The sequence below is a fragment of the Macaca nemestrina genome, chromosome 5 (genome assembly GCF_043159975.1).
Source record: "Macaca nemestrina isolate mMacNem1 chromosome 5, mMacNem.hap1, whole genome shotgun sequence".
NCBI lineage: Eukaryota > Metazoa > Chordata > Mammalia > Primates > Cercopithecidae > Macaca > Macaca nemestrina.
The window spans coordinates 41898605-41925624 of record NC_092129.1 but is presented as its reverse complement, the minus strand read 5'-3'; the positions used below and the strand labels follow the sequence as shown (position 1 = coordinate 41925624).

Here is a 27020-nt window from a genome sequence, read left to right as displayed (position 1 = left end):
ATGGGCACTTTTCTAGGCAACAAGCTTGGCAGCATTTGCAGAGATAACAGGACAGCAAAATAATTACTACAAGTAAGAGTGTAACTATGTTTGTAAATTTAAGCCACATTTACTTATGTATCATTGACTTCCTCAGGCTTCAGCCATGCATAGACTAGTCAGCTTCCGTTTGTGTGACTAGAGCAGGGCTCAGTGTTTCCTCAAGCTTCAGTCGTGCGTGGACTGACCAGCCTCCGGTGTGGTCAGAGCAGGGCAGTTGTCCTTGTCAGCAGTGGCTTGATTTCACCACAGGATCAACCATGTCGGGTGGTCTGGGTTTTGTTGACTGGTCCACTGGTCCTGGGCGGTGGCTGTTGCTGGTTTCAGCCGGCTGTGATGAACCCAAGGTGTGATACTTGCAACTCTAACAGCAGTGGGGGTAGACAAGATCACAATATGGGGGCCATCCCATAAAGGCTCTAAAGTGGTTGGGTTCCCATCGTTTGACCCAGACAGAGTCTCCAGGTTGGAAGGGATGTACTGCATCTGTGAGGCTAACAGGTGTTCTTTCTCTTACTCACCCTGTATTTCCTGCATGGCCTCACCTAAGGCTTGCTTTGCCTTCTTAAGGTTAATTTCCCAATTTTTAAAATCTCCTTTTATCTGAGTTATGATGGGGGTGTCGGCCAAACACTATCTTACAGGGTGAATACCCAGTTAATTTAGTAGGAGTGCACCTGACTCAGAGAAGGACAATGGGCAGCACCTGGTCCCACCTTAGATGCGTTTCATGGTAGAACTTTTTTAAAAGCTGTTTGAGTGTCCAGTTTATTCTTTCAACTTTCCAGAACTCTGGGGGTGATAAGCTGTATGCAGTTTTCATTTGATTTTTAACCTCTGCGTCAGCTGTCGTATTATTTCTGCGACAAATGCTGGGCCATTGTCTGATCCTAAAGTTAGAGGCAGTCCGAATCTAGGAATAATGTCCTTTAGTAAGATTCTAGTTACTTCCTGAGCTTTCTTTGTCCTGATGGGAAATCCCTCGACCCAACCTGGGAAAGTGCAGACAAACACTAGCATGTACCGGTAGCCTCCGGCCTGAGGCAGCTCAGTAAAGTTCACATGCAGGTTTTCACAGGGTGTAGCTCCAGTTTCCAGAATCCCTGAGGGCCACGTTGGCCCCTGCTATGGATTGTTTGGGGCACAAGTTAAACGTTACTCACAAATGGCTCGAGTGATGGCGGTTAGGCGCAGCAATAGAAATGCCATCCTACAAGAGTCTCTAATGCAGTTTTTCCCATATGTGTTCCTTGATGAAACTGTTTTATGAACCGGGGGCTATTGCTTCTGGGATGGCTGGTGAGCCTCCTGTTTGAGAACTTCCACCAACTTCCTTTCTGGTAACTTCCACTTTCCTGCTCAAACCAAGCCTTTTCATTAGAGGAGTAGTTAGGGGGTTCCTTAAGGGGAAGCTCCAATAAGGGCATGGCAAAGGTTTCCTCTTCCTTCTTAGTTACCTCTGTCATTGCAGCTCTTTTGGCTTCTCTGTCCGCCTCTCTGTTTCCTCTAGCCTTGTCACCTCCTCCTGTTTGATGCCCTTTGCAATTGATGACGGCTACTTCTTTTGGAGCCCATACGGCTTCTAAGAGCTGCTCTACTTACTTTTTATTTTTTATTTCCTTTCCTTCAGTAGCTAACAATCCTCTTTCCTTATATATGGCTCCATGGGCATGCAAAGTGGCAAAGGCATACCTTGAGTCAGTATAGATGTTTACTGATTTTCCTTTGGCCAAAAGCAACACCCTAGTAAGAGCTATTAGCTCAGCTCTTTGGGCCAAAGTTCCAACCGGCAGAGGGCAGGCTTCGGCTACTGAAGTCAGTGTTGCCATTGCATATCCAGCCCATCTGACACCTTTAGATATGAAGCTGCTTCCATCAGTAAACTATTTAACATGTGGGTCTTTTAAGGGCTAGTCCTTTAAGCCTTTTCAGCTTGAGAAAACCTCATCCACAGTTTCCACACAACAGTGATACCCTGGGTCACACAATGGGGGCTTTCCGTGCTCCGCCCATTCTATTGGCAGCAGTGTGGCTGGATTTACAGTATTCACAGTCTCCAAGGTTATGTCGGGGTTTTTACACAAAAGTCCTTGATATCTTAACATCCTAGGGTTAGAAAGCCAGCGATGCCCCTTCTGCTCCATCAGGGTAACAACTGTTTGGGGCACCCAAATTATTACCATTCCTCTGTTGTTGGGACAGTAACGGTCATTATCATGGCTTTTCTTTGACCTAGATTTAGAGTCATGTCCCCTTCTGGTGCAAAGGAGATTTGTGCTTGCAATTTCTGGAGCAAGTCTCTTCCTAACAAGGGCACTGGACAATTTGGCATTCATTCTTCTAGTGTCCCATCTGCTTGCATCTCACACGTTGATCTCTCTCAAGCCTAGGTTTGCCCTCTTGTCCTGGCTTAACTTTCTGGTTTTGCCTAGTTTGTCCTTTATCATGACCGCAACCATGACCACATCCTCTCACAAAACAAGTTTCTCTTCCAACTAAGGCCGCCGCCAGCAAGTCTGCCTTTTCCTTAGTTCTGCATCTAGCTTTTCTCTTGGCCTCCTCATTCTGATTTACAAACACCTTAGTAGCCACCTAGATAAGTTGGGTAATATTCATGCCTTCAAACCCTTCTAACTTCTGAAGCTTTTGCTTTATGTCTTCTTGTGCCTGGCTTACAAATGCCGCATTAACCATACACTGATTACCCGCAGCCTCTTGGTCAAGTGGCATGTAAAGCTGGTAAGCCTCGCAGAGCCTCTCATAAAATTCACTGGGACTTTTATCTGGCTTCTGGCGGACCTGTGAGAGCTTTCCGATATTGGTGGACTTTTTCCCTCCAGCCTTTATTCCATTTAGGGGTGCCTCTTGATACCGCGGCGAACTTTGTAGCCCTTGAGCCTGGTTAGGGTCCCAGCCTGCATCAGCCTCTATCTGGAGTGCTTGTTGTACATACTGCCTGATATCTCTTGTGCCTGTGGGTACATTGTTCTCCAGCCACTGGAGAGTGGCTTGTATAACTCTACAGTGCTCTTCCATATTAAATAATGACAGAAGAAGTTGTTTGCAATCAGCCCAGGTAGGATTGTGAGTTAGGAAAATGGACTGCATTAGATCTGTAAGAGCCTGAGACTTCTCTGTATAGGAGGGAGTATGTTGACTCCAATTTAAGAGATCAGTAGTAGAGAAGGACTGATAAATGAAGAGCTGTTCTCCCCCTTGGACTTCATTCTGTGCATTCAAATAAATTTGTCCCCAGGTTTCTCAGAGTGGCATCTGCATTGCTTGCACGCGAACTGACCTAAGGCAGCTGACCTTATCCCCTGGAGTTCCTCCCCTGGCTTTTCAGGCAAGGGCTCTGGCTCCTCTCTGCATGGTATTGCCTGAGGGGTGCTTCCTTCTGAGTCTGAGTCTCCGGAGGTAGCCAGGGCAGCCTCCTATCTAAGCCTTGCCAGGGGCCAAGGGAGGATAAATTGGTGCATAGTGCGGTGGAATTTCTAACTCTTCAGGTGGGGCCTGTAGGACAGGTGTTTTGTTTTGTTTTGTTTTGTTTTGTTTTGTTTTTGCTTTTCCTGTGACTCCTTTTCTTTTCCTGATGCCTTGCAGCTTCTTTCTATTGTTTCTGGTTTTGTCTTGGCCATTAGAGTCTTACAGTAGGTCTCAAAGTAGGCCTGCAGCCACTTAGGGCGGGTCTGAACTACATTTAGCCAGGAGTCAATATATGGAAACTGATCCAGGTGCCCAGGCTGTTCTCCAAGCCTGGTAACCACCTGAAACACTCAGCCAGTTATCTCCCTGTCTATTGTCCCCTTGGCTGGCCACCCTACGTTAAAATATGGCTGTTTTATCTCAAAAAAGATTCTCAGTTTCTGTGGAGTTAGCTTAACCCCATAATCACCATTAAAATCTTTTTTTAAAGTTTTTCAGCATGCACTCCAGCGGAGTAGGCTTTGACGCTTTTCCTCCCATTTCCTCCCTCACGACGTGCTTTCACTCTCACTTTCACTCTTGGATCCCCCAGACTGGGTCCTATTATAGGAGGTTCGGACACTGCTTAGCCAGGAGCATGCCTTAATTCCTGTCACAGCTACCTGCAGCCGTGGAGCTGGTCCTATGGGCCGTATGCAGTGTCCTAGGTCTGGTTTTTCCCACACTCACCTCGGAGCACACAGTCCACACTAAGAGATCTGTGCCTCCCCACATCAACCCTGCCTTGGTCTCTCCTAAGACCATCTTTCACACACTTTCACACACCTCCCCCATCCCCAAAATGATTTTCCTTTCTGACCGACTCACAAGCCTCACCTGCGTCTGGTGTCAGTTAGAGTGTGAGATTCATCTGAATCAATGGGCCTCTCCCATTGTTCCAACCCCCTTGGATTGGACTAGTTGTCATGCCCTGGGAGGTGACCAGGCTCCCCTTCCATCCTTATGGGACAGGTCTTGCCTTAGGGCCCAAACCTTACCGTGGTTCATATGTCTGCACACTGTTCCTGTGACTGTCCCGCAACCCTTTCCACTGGTTCCAGTTGTGCCGTCGGGGGAAGGCTCCGGAATGTGGAACGGCTGTTCTCCTTCTGGGCTAAAACTCTCCCAGCAGGACCAAGGACCCCAGATCTCCCACGTCCTGGGACTCTAGCCCACAGGCAAAGGAGACAGAAAATCTGCCATCTCTAATCCTGGACTGGCCCCCAGAAATGTTGTGGGACAATCAAAGACTGGAGAGACCGAAAAAGGTTCAGGAGAGTTTATGAAGGTGATCACCGGTTCAGTAGGACATACGTCCAGAAAGTCTGAGCCATGAACAAAGAGCTTTTCCTACTTTTAAACATCTTAAGATGGGAACTACATGAGGTGGGAAGTGAGTTACAGAAGCAAGAAACAAAGGCAGCATTACAACATTTCTTACGTTTTGAGAAAGACATGTCTTGCAACCGAAACTTATCGGTCTTGTGACCCTGCAGTCGTGCAGGAACTTGCTGGGCCTGTAATAAACTTTGAGGAATGTGGAGTTGGGGAGTATAGATAAGGTCCACTGTTCACAGAGAGAAGATAGGCTGTTAATATTCCCTTTTAACTTCAGTGTAACAGTTGGGGGGGGGGGTCACACTTTGCAGTAACTTTAAGAGGATTTTAACATTTCTATTACTACCACTATTAGGTTATAGTTGATTTCCTTAATTCCTTCTTCAGGTCTACAGGGCAATGGCATGAGGGTCCACCATCTTGTCTTGCCACTGTCCAGGACACACATATGGCTCTGTTCATAAGTCCCTATTAAATGCTTCTTTCTGAGAAACTGGATATGTCAGCCTTTTTCTTTGGCCTCGCAGCTTCCTTGGACTTTAAGGGTAGGTTTGCACAGACTCGCTCACTATGGAACATGACTTTTTTGTTCTTTCATGTATAATTTTAGTACCTCTAAACACATGTAGTTAAAAAAAATGGTAAGAAGAATGATATAATGAATCATAGAGAACAGATGAGCTGGTTCAATCAGATTTGAAAGACAATGTGAAAAAGATCTAATGTAGCTCAAAAGGAGTGTCTTCCCCATTCATCTTTTAAAGGAATCATGCAGTTTGATGGGCTCAAAATCTTTTCCCAGCTCACTGGAGACTGCATGTGAAAATGGAAGAGGAATAGGCATTAGCTAAACGGAGCCCAGGACCACTATGGAGTGGAGAAGGCTGAGGAGTATGGCAGGGAGCCCTGTGGAGAGCTAGAGGCAGCAGGAGGGTATGGGGCATAGCAGGGAGATTAATTGGGGAGCTACCAAAACGGAAGGAAAAGAGTGAATCAACGAGAGACACCTCTTGCTTTGAACCACTACCAGTGGGCCCGATAGCTGCAACTGCCAAGCATATTACTCAAAATCACCCTGGCTGCCAAGTCCTAGTCTTTGGCAGCCTCTCCGCCTCCTGGGGCCAGATTCCCTTAAGGCCCCACAAGTCGTTTCATTCACTCACCTGCTTGCCACTTGCACAACCCCTGCGCTGCCCTGCCCTTTGGGTCTGCCCATCCTCAGTGTTTTGCCTTTCCACAGCTAACAAAGCCCCAACAAAAAACGAGCTTCCCAATAAAAACAAGCTTCCACATAAAAGTGGCAGCAAATGCTTTTTGATTTTTATACTTTCATAACTTGCCTAAAATAAAATAATATAATGTCGTATCGAAATAAAACTGTAGTTGCTTCAAGGAACCATCTGCCTTAAACCCAGGAGTGATAGTCTGTCTGTGGATTTTAGTTTCCTCTTTGGTCCTGAGCTGGTTAAAGGGAACACTGGTTGCCTGAACAGTCACACTTGCAACCATGATGCCTAAACATTGCTTTCTAGGCTTCCTCATCAGTTTCTTCCTGACTGGTGTAGCAGGTAAGTGTTTTGTTTCTTTTTAATTGCTCATAGCTTTGTCATCTGAGTCTGATCAAGGATCTGTTAGAAATAGCACTGGTGCTTTTTTGGACTTTATAAAGACTGCAGCTTTTGATGTCACTAAATGACCAGAGCAGGCATGGGGTTAGTGTCTATCTGTAGCTTGAATAACCCCACATACACTTAATGAGTACCCACTAAAGAAAAGGCTCTCTAGAGGGTGCAGAGACTTCATACAGAACAAATGCACATCCATCTCTCTCTCTCTCTCTCTCCCTCCCTCCCTCCCTCCCTCCCTCCCTCCCTTCCTCTCTCTCTCCCTCTCTTTCTCTCTGGCTCTCATTCACCTTAGAATGTCTTTTACCTTGAAGGAACACTATATCCTGGTGGTTACCAGCACAGGCTCCTAAGCCAAACTGTCATAGTCTGGATTTCAGATCTGCCATTTACCATGTAGGAAAACTTGGGGACTTTACTTAACTGCCTCAATTTCCTCATTAGTTGAATGGGGATTCTAGGTCACTGTGAAGATTAAATAAGTTAATATATGCCAAATGCTCAGAGAAGTGCCTGGCACAGGATAGGGACCACAAACAGCAGGTGAGAATTTGTTTCTGGTATTTGTGGAAGACACTGCAGGAGTGTAGAGCATCTTATCACCACTGCATACTTCTGAGCAAGCCTGTAAGAATCCAAGTTTACAGATGGGTACCTCTCAGTGTAAGTGATTCAAGTAACTTGCCAGTTGTCTAGTGACTTATACATAAAAGCAATTCAAGCCTTAATCTTGCAGAAATGTTTGGATTTGAGAAGACTCTGGTCCTTGGTAACAGCAAGGGCACATTTAGCAAAATATGGCAGGAATTCAAATGCTACCAAAATGTTCCTGGCTCTGCATCTTACCAAGCCTGTAACCTTGAGTATGAGATGCAACTTTTTAAAGCCTCAGCTTCCTCATCTGTAGAATGCGATAATAAAAATATTTACCTTACTTGGTGACTGTGGGAATTAAGTAAGTTGTAAAGCTTTGGACATAGTGCCTAATATAAGTTAGTGGTCATATATGTTCAATGTTTGATGAATGCCAGCCAGAAGGAGGAGGAGGAGAGAAGAAGGAAAAAGATAAAGTATACCCTCAGCTTCTAATTGGTCTGTCTCTTTCATTAGCTCCTCTCTCCCATGGCTTTGCTCTTGGCTTTCTGTTGGAGGGAAAAGGCAGGCTCAATAGTCAGACTGTCTGGATACAAAATCAGCTTCACCATTTGCTGCCTGGCAAGCTCCTTCGGGTCTCCAAGGCTTCGTTTTTTCAGTCTGTAAGAAGAAGACCATAATGCACAGTACTTTCCTCATAGAAGAGCTGGGTAAATTAAATGAGTGAATGCAGATAAAAGTCCTTCAGTGCCTAGGCCAGTGTTATTACTGTTGGTGGTGGTAGCACTGATGTTACAAAAATGAGAGAAGAAATCCATAGACAGAGAGATAAAGGGCATTAAGCCATCTATCTTCATGTTAGCAAATCAATTCTAGGCAGGCCTTCAGGAAATTGTGCCTATCATCTCCTGAAAACTCCTGGAATTTTTATGTTCTAAAGATGATTGATCAGGCAGTGATTTTTGTGAGCAAAATCAATTGTGGCTGTAGACTCTTTCCAAGAACACAACATCATTTGATGCACTGATGGTGGTCCAAACAATAAAAGCGAAAACAAATTAAAAAGCAAATAACAGTATTCACACTATTTGGTTGGTAAGAAGAAAGGCCTGAGGAAACAGTCTTGTTCATTTGAAAATAACAAATCTTGAAAGTTCAGAGCTGAAACCATGGGCTTGGGAGTGTTTTTTTAACCATCTCAATAATGTGATACAAATCAGCAAAGACTTGAAGGAGGTGGAGAAATGAACCATGTGAAATCCAGGGGAAGGTAGACCAGGAAAAGGGAAGGGCCAGTGCAGAGGCCCTAAGGCAGAGTCATCAGGGTCATGGTGGAGCAAGTGAAGGAGTCAACGCTGCAAACACAGGGGTCGGGGTGACAGAAGATGAGGTCAGGGAGAAAACAGAAGATATGCTCCCTGGCCGGGTGCAGTGGCTCACACCTGTAATCCCAGCACTTTGGGAGGCCGAGGCGGGCGGATCACTTGAGGTCAGCAGTTCAAGACCAGCCTGCCCATCATGGCGAAACCCCGTCTCTACTAAAAATACAAAAAAATTAGCCAGGCGTGGTAGTGGGCACCTGTAATCCCAGCTACTCGGGAGGCTGAGGCAGGAGAATCACTTGAATCTGGGGGACAGAGGTTGCAGTGAGCTGAGATCGCGCCACTGCACTCCAGCCAGGGCGACGAGTGAAACTCTGTCTAAAAGAAAAAAAAAGATATGCTTCCTGACTCCTCCTCCTTCTGCCCAACTTCTTATCCCTTATAAGAAACCTTGAACCCTAAACAAAATTTTGCCAAAGTTCTCTTGCCTCCGTGTGACTAAAGGCAAGTGAGGTTGTAGCACCTATGTTGCATGATTCGAGGAAGAAAGCACAAGTCATGCCAGTGCAAAATTATCCCATCCCCTGCCATGATTAGTCTCAGAAACACTGGCCCCCCAGCAGGGTCTTGGTCTGTTTTCCTCATTAGCATGGCCATTTCATCTGAGGGATTATGCCTGGATACTTGGAACCAGGATGTAGGCAGGTAAATGCAGCCATTCAGGAGTGGGACAGCAAAGGCAGACCTACTTGGAAGCAGGACCCAGCGATTGAGCAAGAACCTGTGAAAGGAGGGACTGAGTTCTGGGCTGAGATCCTGGAGCCAGAATTGGTCCCTAGCAAATTTTGCTTGAGTAGTACCAATATAGTGGTTCCTAAGAAGATGGTTGTTGGTCTCAGTGTGGGTCCTTCATCTCAGTCATTATATTCCATTGCTATTTGGGGATAAAATAATAGCAATATTTTTTTACTACAATTTACTTCCCCTACAGCCTGGGAAATAGGGTGGGAAGATAGCATGTACATGTTTATGATCTGGAACTCATCATTCTGAGACTTTAGCGTGTATCAAAATCATTGCATTGAAGATTCAAAATGTTGATTTCTGGGCTCCACCTCTACTATCTGCACATAGAGCAACTACTTTAGGGAATCCTGATGCAGGTATTCCATTGAAAACTACTGCTGGGAACAACAGTGCTCCTAGCAACGTTCAATGTTCTTCCTTCTCTTATTATCTTAGGAACTCAGCCAGCACATGAGTCTCTGAAGCCTCAGAGGGTACAATTTCAGTCCCGAAATTTTCACAACATTTTGCAATGGCAGCCTGGGAGGGCACTTACTGGCAACAGCAGTGTCTATTTTGTGCAGTACAAAATGTAAGTAAATTGAGCCTCCTTCAGCTGACAGAGATGGCACTGGGATAACATGTTCTAGAATGTAATGGAGTGTTAGGATCTGAGCTTTTTCTCCATTTCAGAGGGGTTGAGAAGAAGCCAAGGTCAGGATAGCAGTGACTCGTCTCCCCTGAAGGCTGCCTGGGGACTCAAAATGCATGATGGTATGCAGTGCATTGGGCAGATACTTCAGCCCTAGACCTGCACCAAGACCTCACAGGCTCAGCCTTCACCTCCATAGTGGAGCCTGGCACATGGTGGATTCTCAATACAAGTTTGTCAAGCGAATGTTGGAAGTAACTTATTTAGCACATAACAAATACTCAGTGAATGAAACTATTGATAGTTGAAAAAGAAGTTGTGGCAAACATGGAGGTGAGTGTGTAAAATAAGTTTTTAATCTAAAAGTCACTTTCAGAGTGGATTTACTATTTAGAAAATTCTTTTCAAAAACTAATGAGTCTCGTAAGCATGAACACAAACTGGAACACGCTGCTGCATGTTCCTCTTGTGTGATACTCAGGCTACTCCTACTGGATCATTGCCAAAACTCAGATATAATCTACACCTTTCCTGGCTCAAGGCTTGGAAACAAACACTCCTGATTTGAAAATGTCAGGTTTTTCCACTCATATATTTTTGGGGGGCAAGGGGAGTTGAGGCTCAATCCTGTCTCCTGACAGTGAGACAGGAGATATTACAGTTTAACTTTCATGGTTTTTCACTAGAAATTCAGAAAATCAAATGCAGCTATGGCCAAAATAGCAATTTTTATCCCATAAATTCATCCATGTCTCTCCAGCATGGGGTAGGTCCTAGGTCAGATTTTCCCTCTAATTAATTTCAGAATGAATATCCCCAGAAGCATCTCCATCTTTAACCACTACTACTTCTCTCTACATATCTTATGTAACAATTGTAAAATTTGCAAATCTTTACAATGATCGTTTCTTCATTACAAAAGTAGATTTGTGCATAGCTGGAGATACTTTCAGCATGTAGGAAGTAAAGATTGGTTCTATTTTTATACTTCTCCTTGAGCAGTATAAATAGGTCAAAAGTGAACCTATTTGTAGACCAAAGTACTAAGAAGATTAGAAACTGTTTTACCATGCATCTAATGAAGATTAAACTTCAGGACCTCATGCAAGGATTTTATATTTATAAATCTTTTCTTAAAGAGGACTCCCAAGCTGCTATGGTTTGAGTTTGTCTCCACCAAAATTCATGTTGAAATTTGATCCCTAGTGTGGTGATGTTGGAAGTGGGGCCTCCGAGGAGGTGTTTGGATCATGGGGATGGAGTGCTCATGAATGGCTTGGTACCATCATTGCTGCAGTTGAGTGAGTTCTCACTCTTGCCAGACTGAATTTGTCATGGAAATGTTTCTATCAGAGTGGTTGTTGTAAAGCCAGGATGCCCCTTGAGTTTGGTCTCTTCACGCGATCTGTTTTCCCCATGGACCTTCTCCAGCATGTTCTTATGCAACATGAAAAGCTCTCACCAGAAGCCAAGTGGATGCTGGCAGCACACTTCTTATAACTTCCCAGGCTGCAGAACATGGGCTAAATAAACCTCTTTTCCTTATCAATTAGCTAGCCTCACGTGTTCTGTTATAGAAACACTAAATGGATTAAAAAGATTATATAAATTTCAGACCCCAGAATACCTGAATCCATTCCTGTCTCTAAGGGATTTTCAACAGCACAGGACAAATTTATAATTTTGCAAACTTTCACTTTGGTGTATCCAGTTCATGGACTATAGTACTGTTATATCCCTCACATTTAGAATGGGATAAACAATGAGATATTATGTTAAAAGAGAAGTCAGTCATTACAGCTAAGTTAAAGACTTATTATAAATAAATAATAATTTTAAAACATCAAAGTATACTCAATACATGTTGTGGTACTGCTTTAATTGTGATAGAATGAAATTGCTATCACCATGTAGATTACTGAGTACAGATACTGTCAACCTTCCTTATTATGTGTCTAGAAAGTTAGATTTCAAGTCTTTCAATAAATAATTTGGGAAACTTTTCTCCCCAGACTCCAATTCCTTCTCTGTTCCCCACCATCACTTTGTTGCATTGGTCTGATTTATGGCAGGTAAGGAAACAAAGCGTGAATCTTCCCTTTGACTATTACACCATCCTGTGGCCTCAGGCTGAGTCAACCTCTCTGCCTCTTGCCTCACTACATTTTTCATGGGTTTCACTCCCCCTCTCCCAACCTCTAATTACAGGGCTCCATATATAGTCCTCACTAAAACTTCCCGTCAATTTTCAATAAAGAGATTAATCATGTATGTTGGGTAAGCAGCACCTGAGATGAAAAGTGGTAGCAACTTCTCAGAAGCAGCCACATTACTCAATAGCGAGCTGATGAGAAGTGATGAAAAACCACAAACACTCAAAACCACAGAGCATTAAGGATGTGGAGAGTGAGTATTCAAAAATGGAAGTCAGTCCTCACACCTGAAAGAACATTATGCCAACTATTAAAAAATAAGTTAAAACCCTTATGTTAGTGATACAGAAAGTGTCAGGGATGTTTATCTTCCAGCAAGACAGCACTTCAGGTAATGCTGTGGCTTCTATGTGTCCCCCAAAAGCTCATGTGTTGGAAACTTGATCCTAATGCAGCAATGTTGAGAGGTGGGACTTTGGGGAGATGATTGGGTCATGAGGATTCTGCCCCCATGAATGGATTCATCCATTGATGGATTAACGAATTAAAGTGTTATTGAGGAAGTGGGCTAGTTATAAGAAAAGTTGGTCTGTTTTATATATATATATATGTAAAAGCCATGTCTCTTGAATGCCTATGACATCCTCTGCCACCTTAAATCTCTGCAGAGAGTCCCCACCAGCAAGAAGGCCCTCACCAGATGTGGCTCTTAGACATTAGACTTCCTAGCCTCCAAAACTGTAAGAAGTAAATTCCTTTTCTTTATAAATTACCCAGTCTCGGGTATTCAGTTACAGCAACAGAAAATGGACTTAGACAGTTAATAAGAAGGAATTTTTTTAAAGCTTCTGAAAAGTAGCCATAAGCTATCATGGTGATATTGATACTAGAATCAGGTATAAAGAATTATCAGGCCGGGCGCGGTGGCTCAAGCCTGTAATCCCAGCACTTTGGGAGGCCGAGACGGGCGGATCACGAAGTCAGGAGATCGAGACCATCCTGGCTAACACAATGAAACCCCGTCTCTACTAAAAATACAAAAAAATTAGCAGGGCGAGGTGGCGGGCGCCTGTAGTCCCAGCTACTCGGGAGGCTGAGGCAGGAGAATGGCGTAAACCCGGGAGGCGGAGCTTGCAGTGAGCCGAGATAGCGCCACTGCACTCCAGCCTGGGCGACAGAGCGAGACTCCGTCTCAAAAAAAAAAAAAAAAAAAAAGAATTATCAGTCTGAAAATATTGAAGACTCCTTGAGTGGAGAAAAGAAACTCAGATCTTTGCCTTTTCCCCGCTACAGATATGGACAGAGACAATGGAAAAATAAAGAAGACTGTTGGGGTACTCAAGAACTCTTTTGTGACCTTACCAGTGAAACCTCAGACATACAGGAGCCTTATTACGGGAGGGTGAGGGCGGCCTCGGCTGGGAGCTACTCAGACTGGAGCATGACGCCGCGGTTCACTCCCTGGTGGGAAAGTGAGTTCCATGGAGTTTCTTTGCCCTTGTTCTTCCTGCTTTTGGACAGCCCTCCCAGAGCACGGCTAGTGACCAGGCCTTGTGCTTTGCTGAAGGCTCTACATAGTTATCTCATTTGGTCTAATTATCAGAACAACTCTAGGAGATAGCTTTTATTATCCTAATTTTCTAGCCCAGAACATCAAGATGTAGAGGCTTTAGTCATCGGTCCAGTCTCATGACCTGTATTATACAAGTCAGGGTTCACATTTACTGCATCTGACTGAAGAGCGTGTGTGTGTGTGTGTGTGTGTGTGTGTGTGTGTGTGTGAGACAGGGTCTTGCTTTGTCACCCAGGCTGGAGTACAGTGGCACGATCTTGGGTCACTGCAACCTCTGCCTCCCGGGTTCAAGCGATTCTCCAACCTCAGTTTCCCAAGTAGCTAGGATTACAAGCGTGTGCCACTATCCCTGGCTAATTTTTGTATTTTCAGTAGAGACGAGGTTTCACCATGTTGGCCAAGCTGGTCTCAAACTCCTGACCTTAGGTGATCCACCCCCCTTGGCCTCCCAAAGTGCTGGGATTATGGGTGTGACTCACCATGCCCAGCCCTCCAAAAAGTATTTTTAGACAGCAGAATTTGTCATAGTGCCCTAGTCCTTCCCCAAACATGAGGGTTAAGTTCATGAAAATAGAAGAATTTTCTGTTAAGGAAATTAGACTTTTAGTCTCACCTCCCCAAAAAGGCAGACCAAAAGTGCTTTCTCAGTATCCATCCTGAATGATATTTATTCCTCTTTTAGTTTAGTCACAATCATAGAATAATATAATCTAAGATATAGGTGATAAAATGAACCATTACCAACAGACATTGGCTAAAATAGTAGGGAAAAGAAAGAGAGAGAGAGAAGGGGTTTAATGTATAGATATAAAGATGTGCATAAATAAAACAAGAAAGAAAATAAAGATATTTACCACAGTCCTCATAATTGCAACTAATCATGAAGCTGTAGTTAATATTTATGACTTCTTCCCTCATTATAAACTCAACATTCATCTTCTTTTCAGCCAGCACTTCAGCTTTTTATCCATGAGGAGTTTCAGTCCTTTTGGTGTTTCCTATCTCAGCTTGACCTAACCTTACATTATTTTTTATTGCTGAATAGAGAAGCTCTAAGAGGCACACTTGAGACTACCAAGAATTCTTCCACCTGACCCCAATGTATTTATTACTGTATTATGCCTTGAAAATCAGAATGAATCACCCCAGACAATATAAGAACCTCATTTTCTTTTTGTTAGCTAAATGGAACAAGGAGCTCCAAATGGTCAGGAGAGAGCCTCAACTTCCAATTTTTGGAAACCATTTTTGTTATAAACCAGAAGAATTCAAGGCCAAGCATATGGGAAACAAAAACATGTCATCATGTCATGAGTTGTTCTCTATGGATAACAGTCAGAGTTGCCCCTCTCACTTCCACTTCTTGTATCCTAGACCAGTGAATTCTGTCTATGGAAGAAATAGCACCATATATTGGCCCCAGGCTTAGTGAAGCATTTACCAATTGGAGCGTTTACCAATTCATATGCCAATTCACAAGACATCTCTCAAACTGAGTTTTCAATTATCCATTTCACCTTCCTATAAAGTCATGGATTTCTGAGTGACAAATATATGATATATATTTGTCCTGTGGGTCTTGAGACCTTACTTCACTCTTTTCACATTAACTTAAGTTCTTTGTCATAAGCAATATATTGTGGAGTACTATGCTCATGAATAAGGCATTGACTACATCTATGGGTGTATGTGTGGTCCCAGGAGTGATGAGGGGTCTGCTGATAAAAGCATTGAAGCAGTAAATAAAAATCTATAAACAGAATCTGTAACCAGAATCTATACCCAGCAGTAAAGAAAAACTATAACCAGTGTCTCTTGCCCCCTCCGTTTTGGAAGGGAACAAAAAAAAACCTACCTGCAACGAGATGGAAGATGAGAGCCCCTGGAATATGGCACTATACTAGGGGTTCAACATTGATCTTCCTTCCTGGAAAGGAAGATCACTCTGCAGTGATACTCTGAAGGTCAGACCAAATTTGGTAAGAGGAGATCCATATTGTTAAGTCTATATATATCCTCCATCATGTAACTATTTTGTTCAAGAGCCCATAGAGCAACTATAGGACACTGGGGAAATAGATTGTCACTGCATCCACTTAGATTTTTTAAAACAGCCTTATTGAGGTATAATTCACACAGCTTATACTTTAAGCATATAGCATACAGTTTAATGGTTTTTACTATATTCACAAATATGTACCACCATCATTCATGGTCAATTTTAGAACATTTTTATCACCTCAAAAAGCAACTCCATACCCTTTGGCTATCACCTTCCAGTCTTGCCATTCCCCTAGCCCGCAGCCCTGGCAACTATTAATCTTTCTGTCTCTATAGAGTTCCCTGTTCTGGATAGACTCATAACATACATGATTTTTTTTTGACCAGCTTCTTTCACTTAACATGTTTTCAAAGTTCATTCAGATTGTAGTATGTATCAGTACTTCATTCCTTTTTGTGGCCAAATAATAGTACATTATATGGATATACCACATATTATTTGTCTGTTCCTCAGTTGATAGACATTTGGGTAGTTTCTACTTTTTGGCCATTATGAATAATGTTGCTATAAACAGTCATGTAAAAATTTTTGTGTGGGAGTTTTTTTGGTTTTTTTCTTGTTTGTTTTTTTTGAAAGACAGGATCCTACTCTGTCACCTAGGCTAGAGTGCAGTGGCACAATCATAGCTCACTTTAGTCTTGAACCCCTGGACTCCAGCAATCCTTCTACCTCAGCCTCCCAAGTAGCAAGGACTATCAGGCATGTGCCACCACGCACAGCTGGGCATACATATTTCTCTTCGATATATACATAGGAGTGGAATTGCTGGGTCTCAAAGTAACTCTATGTTTAATCATTTGAGAAAATGCCAGACTGTTTTCAAAGCATCTGCACTATTTTACATTCCCATCAGCAATATATGAGAGCTTTGATTTTTCCACTTTTTTTTTTTTTTTTTTTTTGAGACAGAGTCTCGCTCTGTCGCCCAGGCTGGAGTGCAGTGGCCGGATCTCAGCTCACTGCAAGCTCTGCCTCCCGGGTTTATGCCATTCTCCTGCCTCAGCCTCCCAAGCAGCTGGGACTACAGGCACCTGCCACCTCGCCCGGCTAGTTTTTTGTATTTTTTAGTAGAGACGGGGTTTCACTGTGTTAGCCAGGATGGTCTCGATCTCCTGACCTCATGATCCGCCCGTCTCGGCCTCCCAAAGTGCTGGGATTACAGGCTTGAGCCACCACGCCCAGCCGATTTTTTCACATTTTTACCAATCTTTTTTGACTATAGCCATCCTAATGGATATAAAATGGTATCTCAAGTGGTTTTTATTTGCATTTACCTGCTAATTAATGATGTTGAGCTTCTTTTTTATGTGTATTGGCTATTTTGTACCTTCTCTGGAGAATTGTACATTGAGATCCTTTGCCCATTTAAAAAATTTAATCGTATCTTTTGATTTTTGAGTTGTAAGAGTTCTTTATATATTCTGCATACCAATGTCTTATCAGATATATGATTCTCAGCTAGCTCCTCCCATTTTGTGGGTTGTCTTTTTTACTTTCTTGATGGTATCACTTGATACCAAGTTTTAAACTTTGATGAAATCCAATTTATCTATTTCTTCTTTTGTTGCTTGTGCTTTTGGTGTCATATCTAAGAATCCTTTGCCAAATCCAAAATCATGCAGATTTACCCTATATTTTCTTCTAAGAGTTTTATAGTTTTATGTCTTACATTTAAGTCTGATTCATTTTGAGTTAATTTTTGTATATGGTGTGAGGTAAGGGTCCAATATTATTTTTTGACATATGACTATCCAGTTGTCCCAGCACCTTTTGTTGAAAATTATCCCCATTGAGTGTTCTTGGCACACTTGTTGAAAATCAATGGACCATAGAAGTGTGGTTTATTTCCAGACATTCAATTCTATTCTATTGATCTATACATTTATCATTGTGCCCATACCACACTATTTTGATTATTGTTGCTTTGTAGTAAGCTTTGAAATTGGGAAGGGTGAGCCCTCCTCTTTGTATGTCTTTTTCAAGATTGTTTTGACTATTATGGGTTCCTTACAATTCTCTAACCACCTAGATTTTTTAAGACTGCTTTTCAGTATGAGCCTTTTGCCTTGCATTCATATGGCCACAGAAATATTCACATTCTGTACCCTAGTACTTAGGGATCCATCCATACACCTCTTCTAACTGGTGCAAGGTCCAATTAGAACCAAATTAATTGGATCATGTCCAAAATGCTAGATGCATTTCCCCCCAACTCTCTAATTAGCAAGAAGGTGGAAGAGAGTTGAGCAAACTAATTCATGGTAACTCTCACGTTGTTTCTTGGATACATTGAAACTCAAGGCCAATACACTCAATCAGCAATTGTCTAGTGAGGAAAAGGAGATTTCATGACTAAACTGATGAACAGCAGTGAAGGGAATTCACAGATCAGTTTGATTATTATATTCAAGCCTAGAAATAGGGTCACATTCAAATTAACTTATCAAACAAAACTTCCTTCAGTCTAAGCCATTAGGCCAGTCAGGTAAGAATAACCAAAGACATTGACTGACACAGCTTTAGCTCAATTCTATTAAAATTGGGATAGTATTGAGTTAAGAAGGGTTTGTGTGTTTTCTGTATAACCACTCTCCCTAAAAAAATCAGAAAAGAAAAGAAAAAAGCTTTAGACTGGGTCCTTTAAAAAGTCATTTGATTTCAGGCCTCTTAGTAGAAGAGTAAGAAACCCAGTCTATAGCTACTACTCTTGTTGATGCAATAGTGAGAGAATCACCCACTCAGCTGCTTCCTCGCCCCCAGCTTTGCACTCTCTTACCACAGCTCCTAAGAACTTCTGAAGGACATATTTCAAAAAACATGTTTCTAGGTCCTCAGGACAGCATGTTCCTGGCATCTGTGACATAGACTAATGAGCCAGCTGCATGCATTGGCTCCTCTGACACCTGTTTTTGAGCAGCAGGATATTATCTTAGATTAAGAAGTTATGATTTATGGTTTCTATCTAGAGACAAAGCAATATTTTAAAAACATTAAAAATAAAACAAAATAAACTTTCTTCAGTTAAAAGCAGCATTTAATACTTATATTTCAGTATTATTTGACCCTTGAATTGCTTGGATTAAAAATAGATGTGAAAGCCAGGTGCATTGGCTCCATGCCTGTAATCCCGGTGCTTTGGGAGGCCGAGGTGGGAGGATCACTTGAGGCAAAGAACAGAGCATTCCAAGCAAGGGAACAGCGTTTGCAAAGGCTCTCTGGCATAGCAAATGCAAGGGACTGAAAGACAAGCAGTATATTGAAGAAGAACATGCAGGAAGGGGTCTATAATGAGGTGGGACTGGAAAGGTAGGGCATGTACAATAATTTTTTAAAGAGTTGTGACTTCCTCCAGAAAAAAGTAATTTTACTCGGGAGCCATATGATCAGACTTGTGTATAGGAAAGGTCATTTTGACTATATTTGGGGGAACAGGTTGGATGCGGATAAGTGAAGTAGTAGGTTACTAATAATAGTCTACAGGAGACAGAATTTGGCTGATGAAAAGGACTAGAGAAAATTTATTCCTGGAGGGACATTTAGTAAGAAAAATTGGCAGGACCAGGTGATAGATTGAATATAATGGTGAAGAGAACACGCCAAAGACTACTTCTAATTTTCTTGCATGCGTAATGGCTGAGATGTTTTTGATGGGGTTTGATGAAAAAGACCAGTTTGGTGGGATGCAAGGCAATAGAGATTATAAGTTTGGTTTTGAATACGTTAAGTTTAAGATGCTTTTGAGAGATCCAAAGGACAATCTCTTCAGATCCAAGACTCAAAGGTAAAGTCTATTAGAGACAAAAATCTGTGAGTCATTTCATGCATACAGTACAGTGGGCATTGATAGGATTGCCTAGGGAGAGAGTAGTGATAGGCAGTTTTGAGTAAGACCAGATATTGAGGGATTCTCACCCAAAGATGCCTGAGTAAGAAAAATCTTAAAAGGAGACTAAGAAGCAATAGCCAAAGAGGTAGGAGGAAATCTGTGGGCTGATACATTCATGAATAGTGTGGGAAGGTAATATTTCAAGGAGAGAGCTGTTAACGAGTAAAGTGCTATGAGGTCAAATAATCTTGACTTGGTCTTGTAACACAATCACAATCCAGTGAATGGGTCAAGAAATCTAGCATCACAGATCATAAGCCAGGAGCCCTGAGATGTCCGCAGCTGACTCACTGATAGGCCAATTCCTGAAATATGTGCCTGACTACAAAAGGGACATGTGTATTTAAAGTTAACTATCACATTATTCCAATATAGTTGGAAAGTGATTTAAAAACTTATGGTTCCAAATTAAATAGCCTGGGAGTAGGAAACTCTCTTCTTCTAAAACACTTAGAAATTCTGGATAAAATAAAACACATTCTCCAAACTCCACAGAAAGGCAATAATGAAAATAAAGGGAATCCTCAGGGGGCCAAAACAAAGTACATGGAAATCAAAGGGGAACCAGAAGATCGACATAGTGACCCAGCTGCCCTGAGGGCGTTTGCTGGATGTGGTAACTAGACCCTGAGTGGTAACAGCCACTCCCAAGACAAAAGACAAGGTTTTAGGCCAGCACAAGGTAGGGAGTTATAACTAATACCCCCACAAAAATCTTAGAACCTCCAAGGGCTACACTGTCAATAAAAAATCAGACTAGCCTAGGTGTGGTGGCATACACCTGTAATCTCAGCTACTCAGGAAGCTGAAGGAGAATCACTTGAGTACAGGAGTTAGAGACCAGCCTGGGCAACATAATGAGATCCTGTCTCAGGAAAAACCCAAAAGCAACCAACCAAACAAACAAACAAAAGGCGGACTAAGAAAGCCCTTCCAATAAACAGAGGAAAGTAATTTGTATGTTTCCGTCTTTACTCTGCTAAGAATCTAACACCCCCTAAATTTATAAAGGTTTGAGATTCAAATACACGTGCAATTTTCTTTTTTCTTTTTGTTTTTGTTTTTTGACATTGGTCTCACTATCCCGCATAAGCTGTAGTGCAGTGGCATGACCATAGCTCACTGCAACCTCAGCCTCCCTGGGCTCAGGTGATCCTCCCACCAAGCTGATTTGTCATTATACATAATGTGTCTGTATATAATACATTCATTTGATGATTTCTCAAAGTTTTACTTTTTTTCTCCAGCAAAAATAGATCCTCCAGTCATGAACATAACCCAAGTCAATGGATCTTTGTTGGTAATTCTCCATGCTCCAAATTTACCACAAAGATACCAAAAGGAAAAAAATATATCTATAGAAGATTACTATGAACTAGTATACCGAGTTTTTATAATTAACAATTCACTAGAAAAGGTAAGTTCAGATGAATAGATATATTTAGTGTTTTCTCTTTTGTTTATTTAACCAGTATTTTGGTCATATGAGATGTCCTCTTCTGCTACTCTGCCTCCTTTTATTTTTCCTTATCTTTAATTCCTTCTTACTCTCAACCAGTATTGATCCACCGTTGGTGCTGGCATCACCATCAGAATGTGTGTGTGCCCTTTCCATCCTTCGGTTTGTCTCCACGGTTTTCCCTGCATATCTAAAGATTGGTATTAACAGTATTTAATTCCATGTGACTGCCACAAATAATCATTTTTATGGGCTTCGCATACTTTATTTATTTATTTATTTTATTTATTTTTAGACCAGGTCTCACTCTGTCACCCATGCTGGAGTACAGTGGTGATCATAGCTCACTGTAGCCTCTAACGTATGGGCTTAAGTGATCCTCCTGCTTCAGCCTCCTGAGGAGCTGGGACTACAAGCATGCACCATCACATCCAGCTTTTTTTTTTTTTTCTTGTAGAGGCGAGATCTCACTATGTTGCCCAGGCTGGCATGAGCCACTATGCCCAGCCTCACACCTTATTTTAAAATAGCTCTTGAATCACATGATTATTTTTGTGCCAGTTTTGCTTCTTTTTTTTTTTTTTTTTTTTGACACAGGGTCTGTCTGACTCTGTCATCCAGGCTGGAGTGTAGCAATGCAATCACAGCTCACAGCAGCCTCAACATCCTGGGCTCAAATGATCCTCCCACCTCAGCCTCCCAAGTAGCTGGGACTACAGGTACATGCCACCATACCCAGCTATTGTTTTTTGTACTTTTAGTAGGGACAGGCTCTAGCCATGTTGCCTGGGCTGGTCTTAAATTACTGGGCTCAACTGATCCGCCTGCCTTGGCCTCTCAAACTGGTGGCATTACAAACATGAGCCAACATGCCCGGCCTTGCTGTGGTATTCTAATCTACCATCGGTGCTTCTGTCTGGACTTGGTGGATAATTGAATTTGTTCCTTTTTTGGTGTCATCTAAGATTAGGGGTTTTTGTTGTAAGGAGCAGAAATCACAGTCCAACTTGTTTAGAAACAAAGGAGGGAGGGATTATTAGGAGATAGGCAAGCAATCTCAGGGACAGAGGCAGGACTTAGAGTGCCGGCAGGCTTAGTGGTGACTGGGAAGGGAAACAGAAGTCAGTTCTAAGGGATCCTGCTCTGTCTCTTGGACTTTCTGTCTCTCTGTGGCCACAGTTGCATACCTGTAGTTATCTCTGCTCATCTCGCTGCACACCATTCTCGCTGCACACTTTAAATTCTTAAAAAGAAAGCCAAGTCGGGTGGCTCATGCCTGTAATCCCAGCACTTTGGGAGGCTGAGGCAGGCAGATCATTCGAGGTCAGGAGTTCAAGACCTGCCTGGCCAATATGGTGAAACTCCGTCTCTACTGAAAGTACAAAAATTAGCCTGGCGTGGTGGTGTGCATCTGCAATCCCACCTACTTGGTAGGCTGAGGCACGAGAATCCCTTGAACCTGAGAGGCAGAGGTTGCTGTGAGCCAAGATAGTGCCACTGCACTCCAGGCTAGGCGATGGAGTGAAACTGTGTCTCATACAACAAACAAAATTCTTAAAAAGAAGACTCTGACCACAGGGTCAACCAGCCAGCAGCCCTCAAGGAGAAGTCAAGTTGCACCCACACAGCTACTTGCCTTGTCCCTTTACCTTTACCTAGGCTATGGCCTAGGACTCTAGGAAAAAAGGGTGTGTCTAGGAAGAAACCCCACAACCCATCTACCGCTGTGACCATGTACAACTTGTTAATTTAAACAAAAATACAGCTGTGACTTAATGACAGCCATTTACCAACTGATTATTTTCTCTCTTGTGTATAGGAGCAAAAGGTTTATGAAGGGGCTCACAGAGTTGTTGAAATTGAAGCTCTACCACCACATTCCAGCTACTGTGTAGTGGCTGAAATATATCAGCCCATGTTAGACAGAAGAAGTCAGAGAAGTGAAGAGAGATGTGTGGAAATGCCATGACTTGTGGAATTTGGCACTCAGCCATGTGGAAATTCTGAAGCTCCCTGAGAATGGGATGACTCGTGTTTGAAGGATCTTATTTAAAGTTGTTTTTGTATTTTCTTAAAGCAATATTCACTGTTATACCTTGGGGACTTCTTTGTTTACCCATTCTTTCATCCTTTATATTTCATTTGTAAACTATATTTGAACGACATTCCCCCAAAAAATTGAAATGTAAAGACGAGGCAGAGAATAAAGGGTTCTATGAAATTTGGAACTTTATCTCTGAATGTAACATCCCTAATAACAACCTTCATTCTAAGACAGCAAAATAAAAATTTAACAGCCAATGAATAGTATTTAAGAAAATGTTGAAATAAGTTTTTTTAAATAGCGTTACAGACTGAAGCAGTCCTGAAGCAATAGGTTTTCACTCTCTTATTGAGCCAATTAAATTGACATTGCTATGACAATTTAAAATTTCTATATGGATGAATATTTTTCATGCATTTCTATTTTATATGAATATATTTTTATGTATTTATTATTATTAAATATTTCTACTTAATGAATCGAAATTTTGTTTTAAATTCTACTTTAGGTAAATAAGAACAGGTATTGGGGGAAAAAACTTATGATTTCTAGATTGATATCTGAATTAAAACTATCAACAACAAGGAAGTCTACTCTATACAACTGTCCCTCATTTAAAAGATGTATTAAGGTTTTCTTTTCTATGTTTGTTTTTGTTTTGTTTAGTTTTTAATCCTGTCTTAGAATAATTTATCTTTATCCTCAAAATTAAATGTAATTTTTTTAGTGACAAAGAAGAAAAGAGACCTCATTACTCAACCTTTCTGGCCAAGTATGTCTTGCTTGTGGCACCTTCCTCATCTCTATACAGGAGGATCCCATGAATGATGGTTTATTGGGAACTGCTGCAGTCCATGCAGAGAACTCAGCTTGAAGCTGGAAGCACACAGTGGGTAGTAGGAGAAGGACTGGTGTTGGTGGGTGCCTACAGAGATTATAGAGCTAAACAAAGCCCTCCAAACTGGCCCCTCCTGCCCACTGCCTCTCCTGAGTAGAAATCTGGTGACCTAAGGCTCAGTGTGGTCAACAGAAAGTTGCCTTCTTCACTTCAGGCTAAGTCTTTATTATGTTTAAGGTTGTCTTTCTAGTGAGGAGATACGTATCAAAGAACATTTGTACAATTCCCCATGAAAATTGCTCCAAAGTATGATTAACAATATAGTCAGTGCTTCTGGTTATATACAAGTAATCAGTGATAAATGGATTTAAAAATATTCAGAAATGTATTGGGGGCTGGAGGAGAATAAGAGGCAGAGCAAGAGCTAGAGAATTGGTTTCCTTGCTTCCCTGTATGCTCAGAAAACATTGATTTGAGCATAGATGCAGAGACTGAAAAAAAAATTTACTTTGATCTCTGTTTTTGAATTATTATTTATATCTTGCTTACTAACTTTTTTGCATTTTGTCCTTTTGTGGGGAGGGCAATGAATTAAGAGTAATGGGGTGGGTGGGGAGTAAGTAAAATTTCAAACAGCATTTTAGTGAATGCAATTCAGTAGTCCTAAAGCCTGATTTAATAAAACAAAATTCATTTATGGTTGTTTCATGAAAGTTATTAGATAGCATCAAATTTTGTTTGTATGTTGTTTGCCTTGCTCTGGTTTTGCTTTTGTGCTTAGGCAAGTGCAAAATACTCTGTGAAAATCATAATTGTCATCTTCTTCATTGTGTTAGGGATATATTGTCACACGATTTCAATAAATCCTTTAATTTTTTGCTTTGCATTTTAGAATATTTGTTATTTGAGCTTTTAAAAGAAGAATACAATGTTTACGTCTGCCAGATGAAACTCTAGTTAAACATCTTAGGCCCACACGAAGTTCCAACTAGGAAGGAGCAAACAGTGTTGAGCCCGACTGAGCTTGCCATGTGATCAAATGCAATCACAAATTACAGCTGCTCAGGCCAAAAGCGTTGAGGTTATCTTTGTCTCCCCACTTTTTTTCACATCATATATATTCAATGCACCAATAAATTCTATTGATCTACCTCCAAAATACAACACTTCTCAGAACTACCTATTCCAGGCCACCATCCAGAAATCTCTGGATGGTCACTATGGCTACCTCACTGGTGTCCCCATTTTGCTTGTCTCCCTCCAGTTTTGTCTTAACAGGGCAGCCGGCATGAGCCTTGGAACATAAATCAGATCATGTCACTTTCCTGCTCTAAAACCACCAATGGCTTCCCATCTCATAAGGGTAAAAACCAAAGTCTTCATAATGGCCTCCAAGGCACTGTATGACCTGTTTCCTTTCCTCATAATCTCCCCGTCCTCACTCTCTAATTCTCACCTTGCTCACTCTGCTCCAGCACACAGACCTCTTGTTTGCCCTCAAATACCAATGCCCTAGGCTTCTGGGTTTTTGCACCTGCTATTTGCTGGAAGGCTGTATCCCCAGGTTTCCATAGATTCACTTCCTCACCTCTGTCAGATCTTTGCTGGAAGACTGCCTTATCAGTGAGGCTAACTTCACTATTCAATTTAAAATTGCAACCTACCCTCTGCAGTGATCTGTACCACTCAGTTTCCTTCCTGGCACTTAAATCACCTGACATGCTATAGTTTGCTTGTTGACCTTGTTTATTGTTTATCTTCCTACTCTTCCACTAGAATGGAAAGGCAGGTTTCTAGTTCTTTTTCCACAGCTATATCTTCATTATCTATAACAGAACTTGGTACCTAGTAGACAATTAGTATTTGCTGGATAAATTAATGAAGCAAGAGTAGAAGCACTGAGAGCATGAGAGGGGTGGGTCAGGAGTCAGGAGGGAGGCTTTTCTTGTAATTTCTTACAACTGGCTGCCTCATCTTCCTCCATGGGTAAGGGTGGGAAAGTGAGCCATTTTTTACCGGGATGCAGACATCAACATGTGCAGAGACCAGATCTCCTGCAGTTCTGGTGCCACAGAAGAGAGCAATTCTAGAATAATCGTTCTTCCTCCAACTGAGTGTCACTTCCTAGGTATTGTTTCTTCTCCCTGGCTGGTGCTCAAGTCCAGAAGTCCTGTCCCAGATTTTCTTCAAAAGAAGAGAGGGAGTAAAATTGGGTATGGAAAAAAGACATATCCATATTGACAAAAAAGAATTTTAGAGTCTTCTCTAAAAAGGTTGAGGCAAGTAGATAAAACCAAGAAAAACCAGGATGTGAGGGTTAATATTGAGTGTCAACTTGATTGGATTGAAGTATTATTCCTGGACGTGTCTACGAGGGTATTGCCAATAGAGATTAAAATTTGAGTCAGTGACTGGGAGAGGCAAACCCACCCTCAATCTAGGTGGGCACCATCCGAGCAGCTGCCAGCGCAGCTAGAGTAAAGCAGGTCGAAGAAGATGGAAAGAACAGACTTGCTGAGTCTTCTGGCCTCCACCTTTCTCCCGTGCTGGATGCTTCCCGCCCTCGAACATCAGACTCCAAGTTCTTCAGCTTTTGGACTCCTGGACTTAAACCAGTGGCTTGCCACGGGCTCTCAGGCCTTCAGCCACAGACTGAAGGCTGCACTGTCACTTCTGAGGTTTTGAGACTCGGACTGGCTTCCCTGCTCCTCAGCTTGCATACGGCCTATTGTGGGATTTCATTTTGTGACTGTGTGAGTCAATACTCCTTAATAAACTCCCTTTCATGTATACATCTATCCTATCAGTCCTGTCCCTTAAGAAACCCTGACTAATACACCCGACAGGCAGATGAGCCTATTTCACCTGGGGTTAGATCAAAGTTGTTTGAAGGAGGGGGCAACAGAAAAGAGCTAACTTCTTTTGTGCCAATGAGACTGAAGGAAAGATTCCAATAGACACACAAGATGTAATACAGAAATTTGGAGAAATGGTTCAACAGGGAACACACAGCTCCTAGTGAGGATTAAGCACCCCCAGTCCCTACGTTCCCCTGTGAAGACAGGGCTGTGGCTACTGCCAGTTGCTTGGAATAACACTCTGGCAGGTGAGAGACCCTCTTCGCCATCCTCACAAGAATTTGAAGCCCCTGGGTTCTCCCTCACCTGTCTTTTGAGGGGTCTGG

General features: G+C 42.2%; 1 protein-coding gene across 2 annotated transcripts; it reads left to right on the top strand.

The window, feature by feature from the left end:
* The first annotated feature begins 6284 nt into the window (after positions 1 to 6284).
* Positions 6285 to 24800, top strand: LOC105465685 (interleukin 22 receptor subunit alpha 2). Of its 2 annotated transcripts, XM_011714266.2 has the most exons (6): positions 6310 to 6410; positions 9626 to 9761; positions 11253 to 11348; positions 13268 to 13446; positions 20743 to 20912; positions 22774 to 23491. In XM_011714266.2, exons 1-6 carry the CDS (start codon positions 6350 to 6352, stop codon positions 22921 to 22923), a joined length of 792 nt encoding a protein of 263 aa, XP_011712568.2. In that variant the 5' UTR covers positions 6310 to 6349; the 3' UTR covers positions 22924 to 23491. The 2 variants fall into 2 exon arrangements, with proteins under 2 accessions (XP_011712567.1, XP_011712568.2); XM_011714265.2 differs by lacking the exon at positions 11253 to 11348 and having other exon boundaries at positions 6285 to 6410; positions 22774 to 24800.
* The last annotated feature ends 2220 nt before the right edge of the window (positions 24801 to 27020 follow it).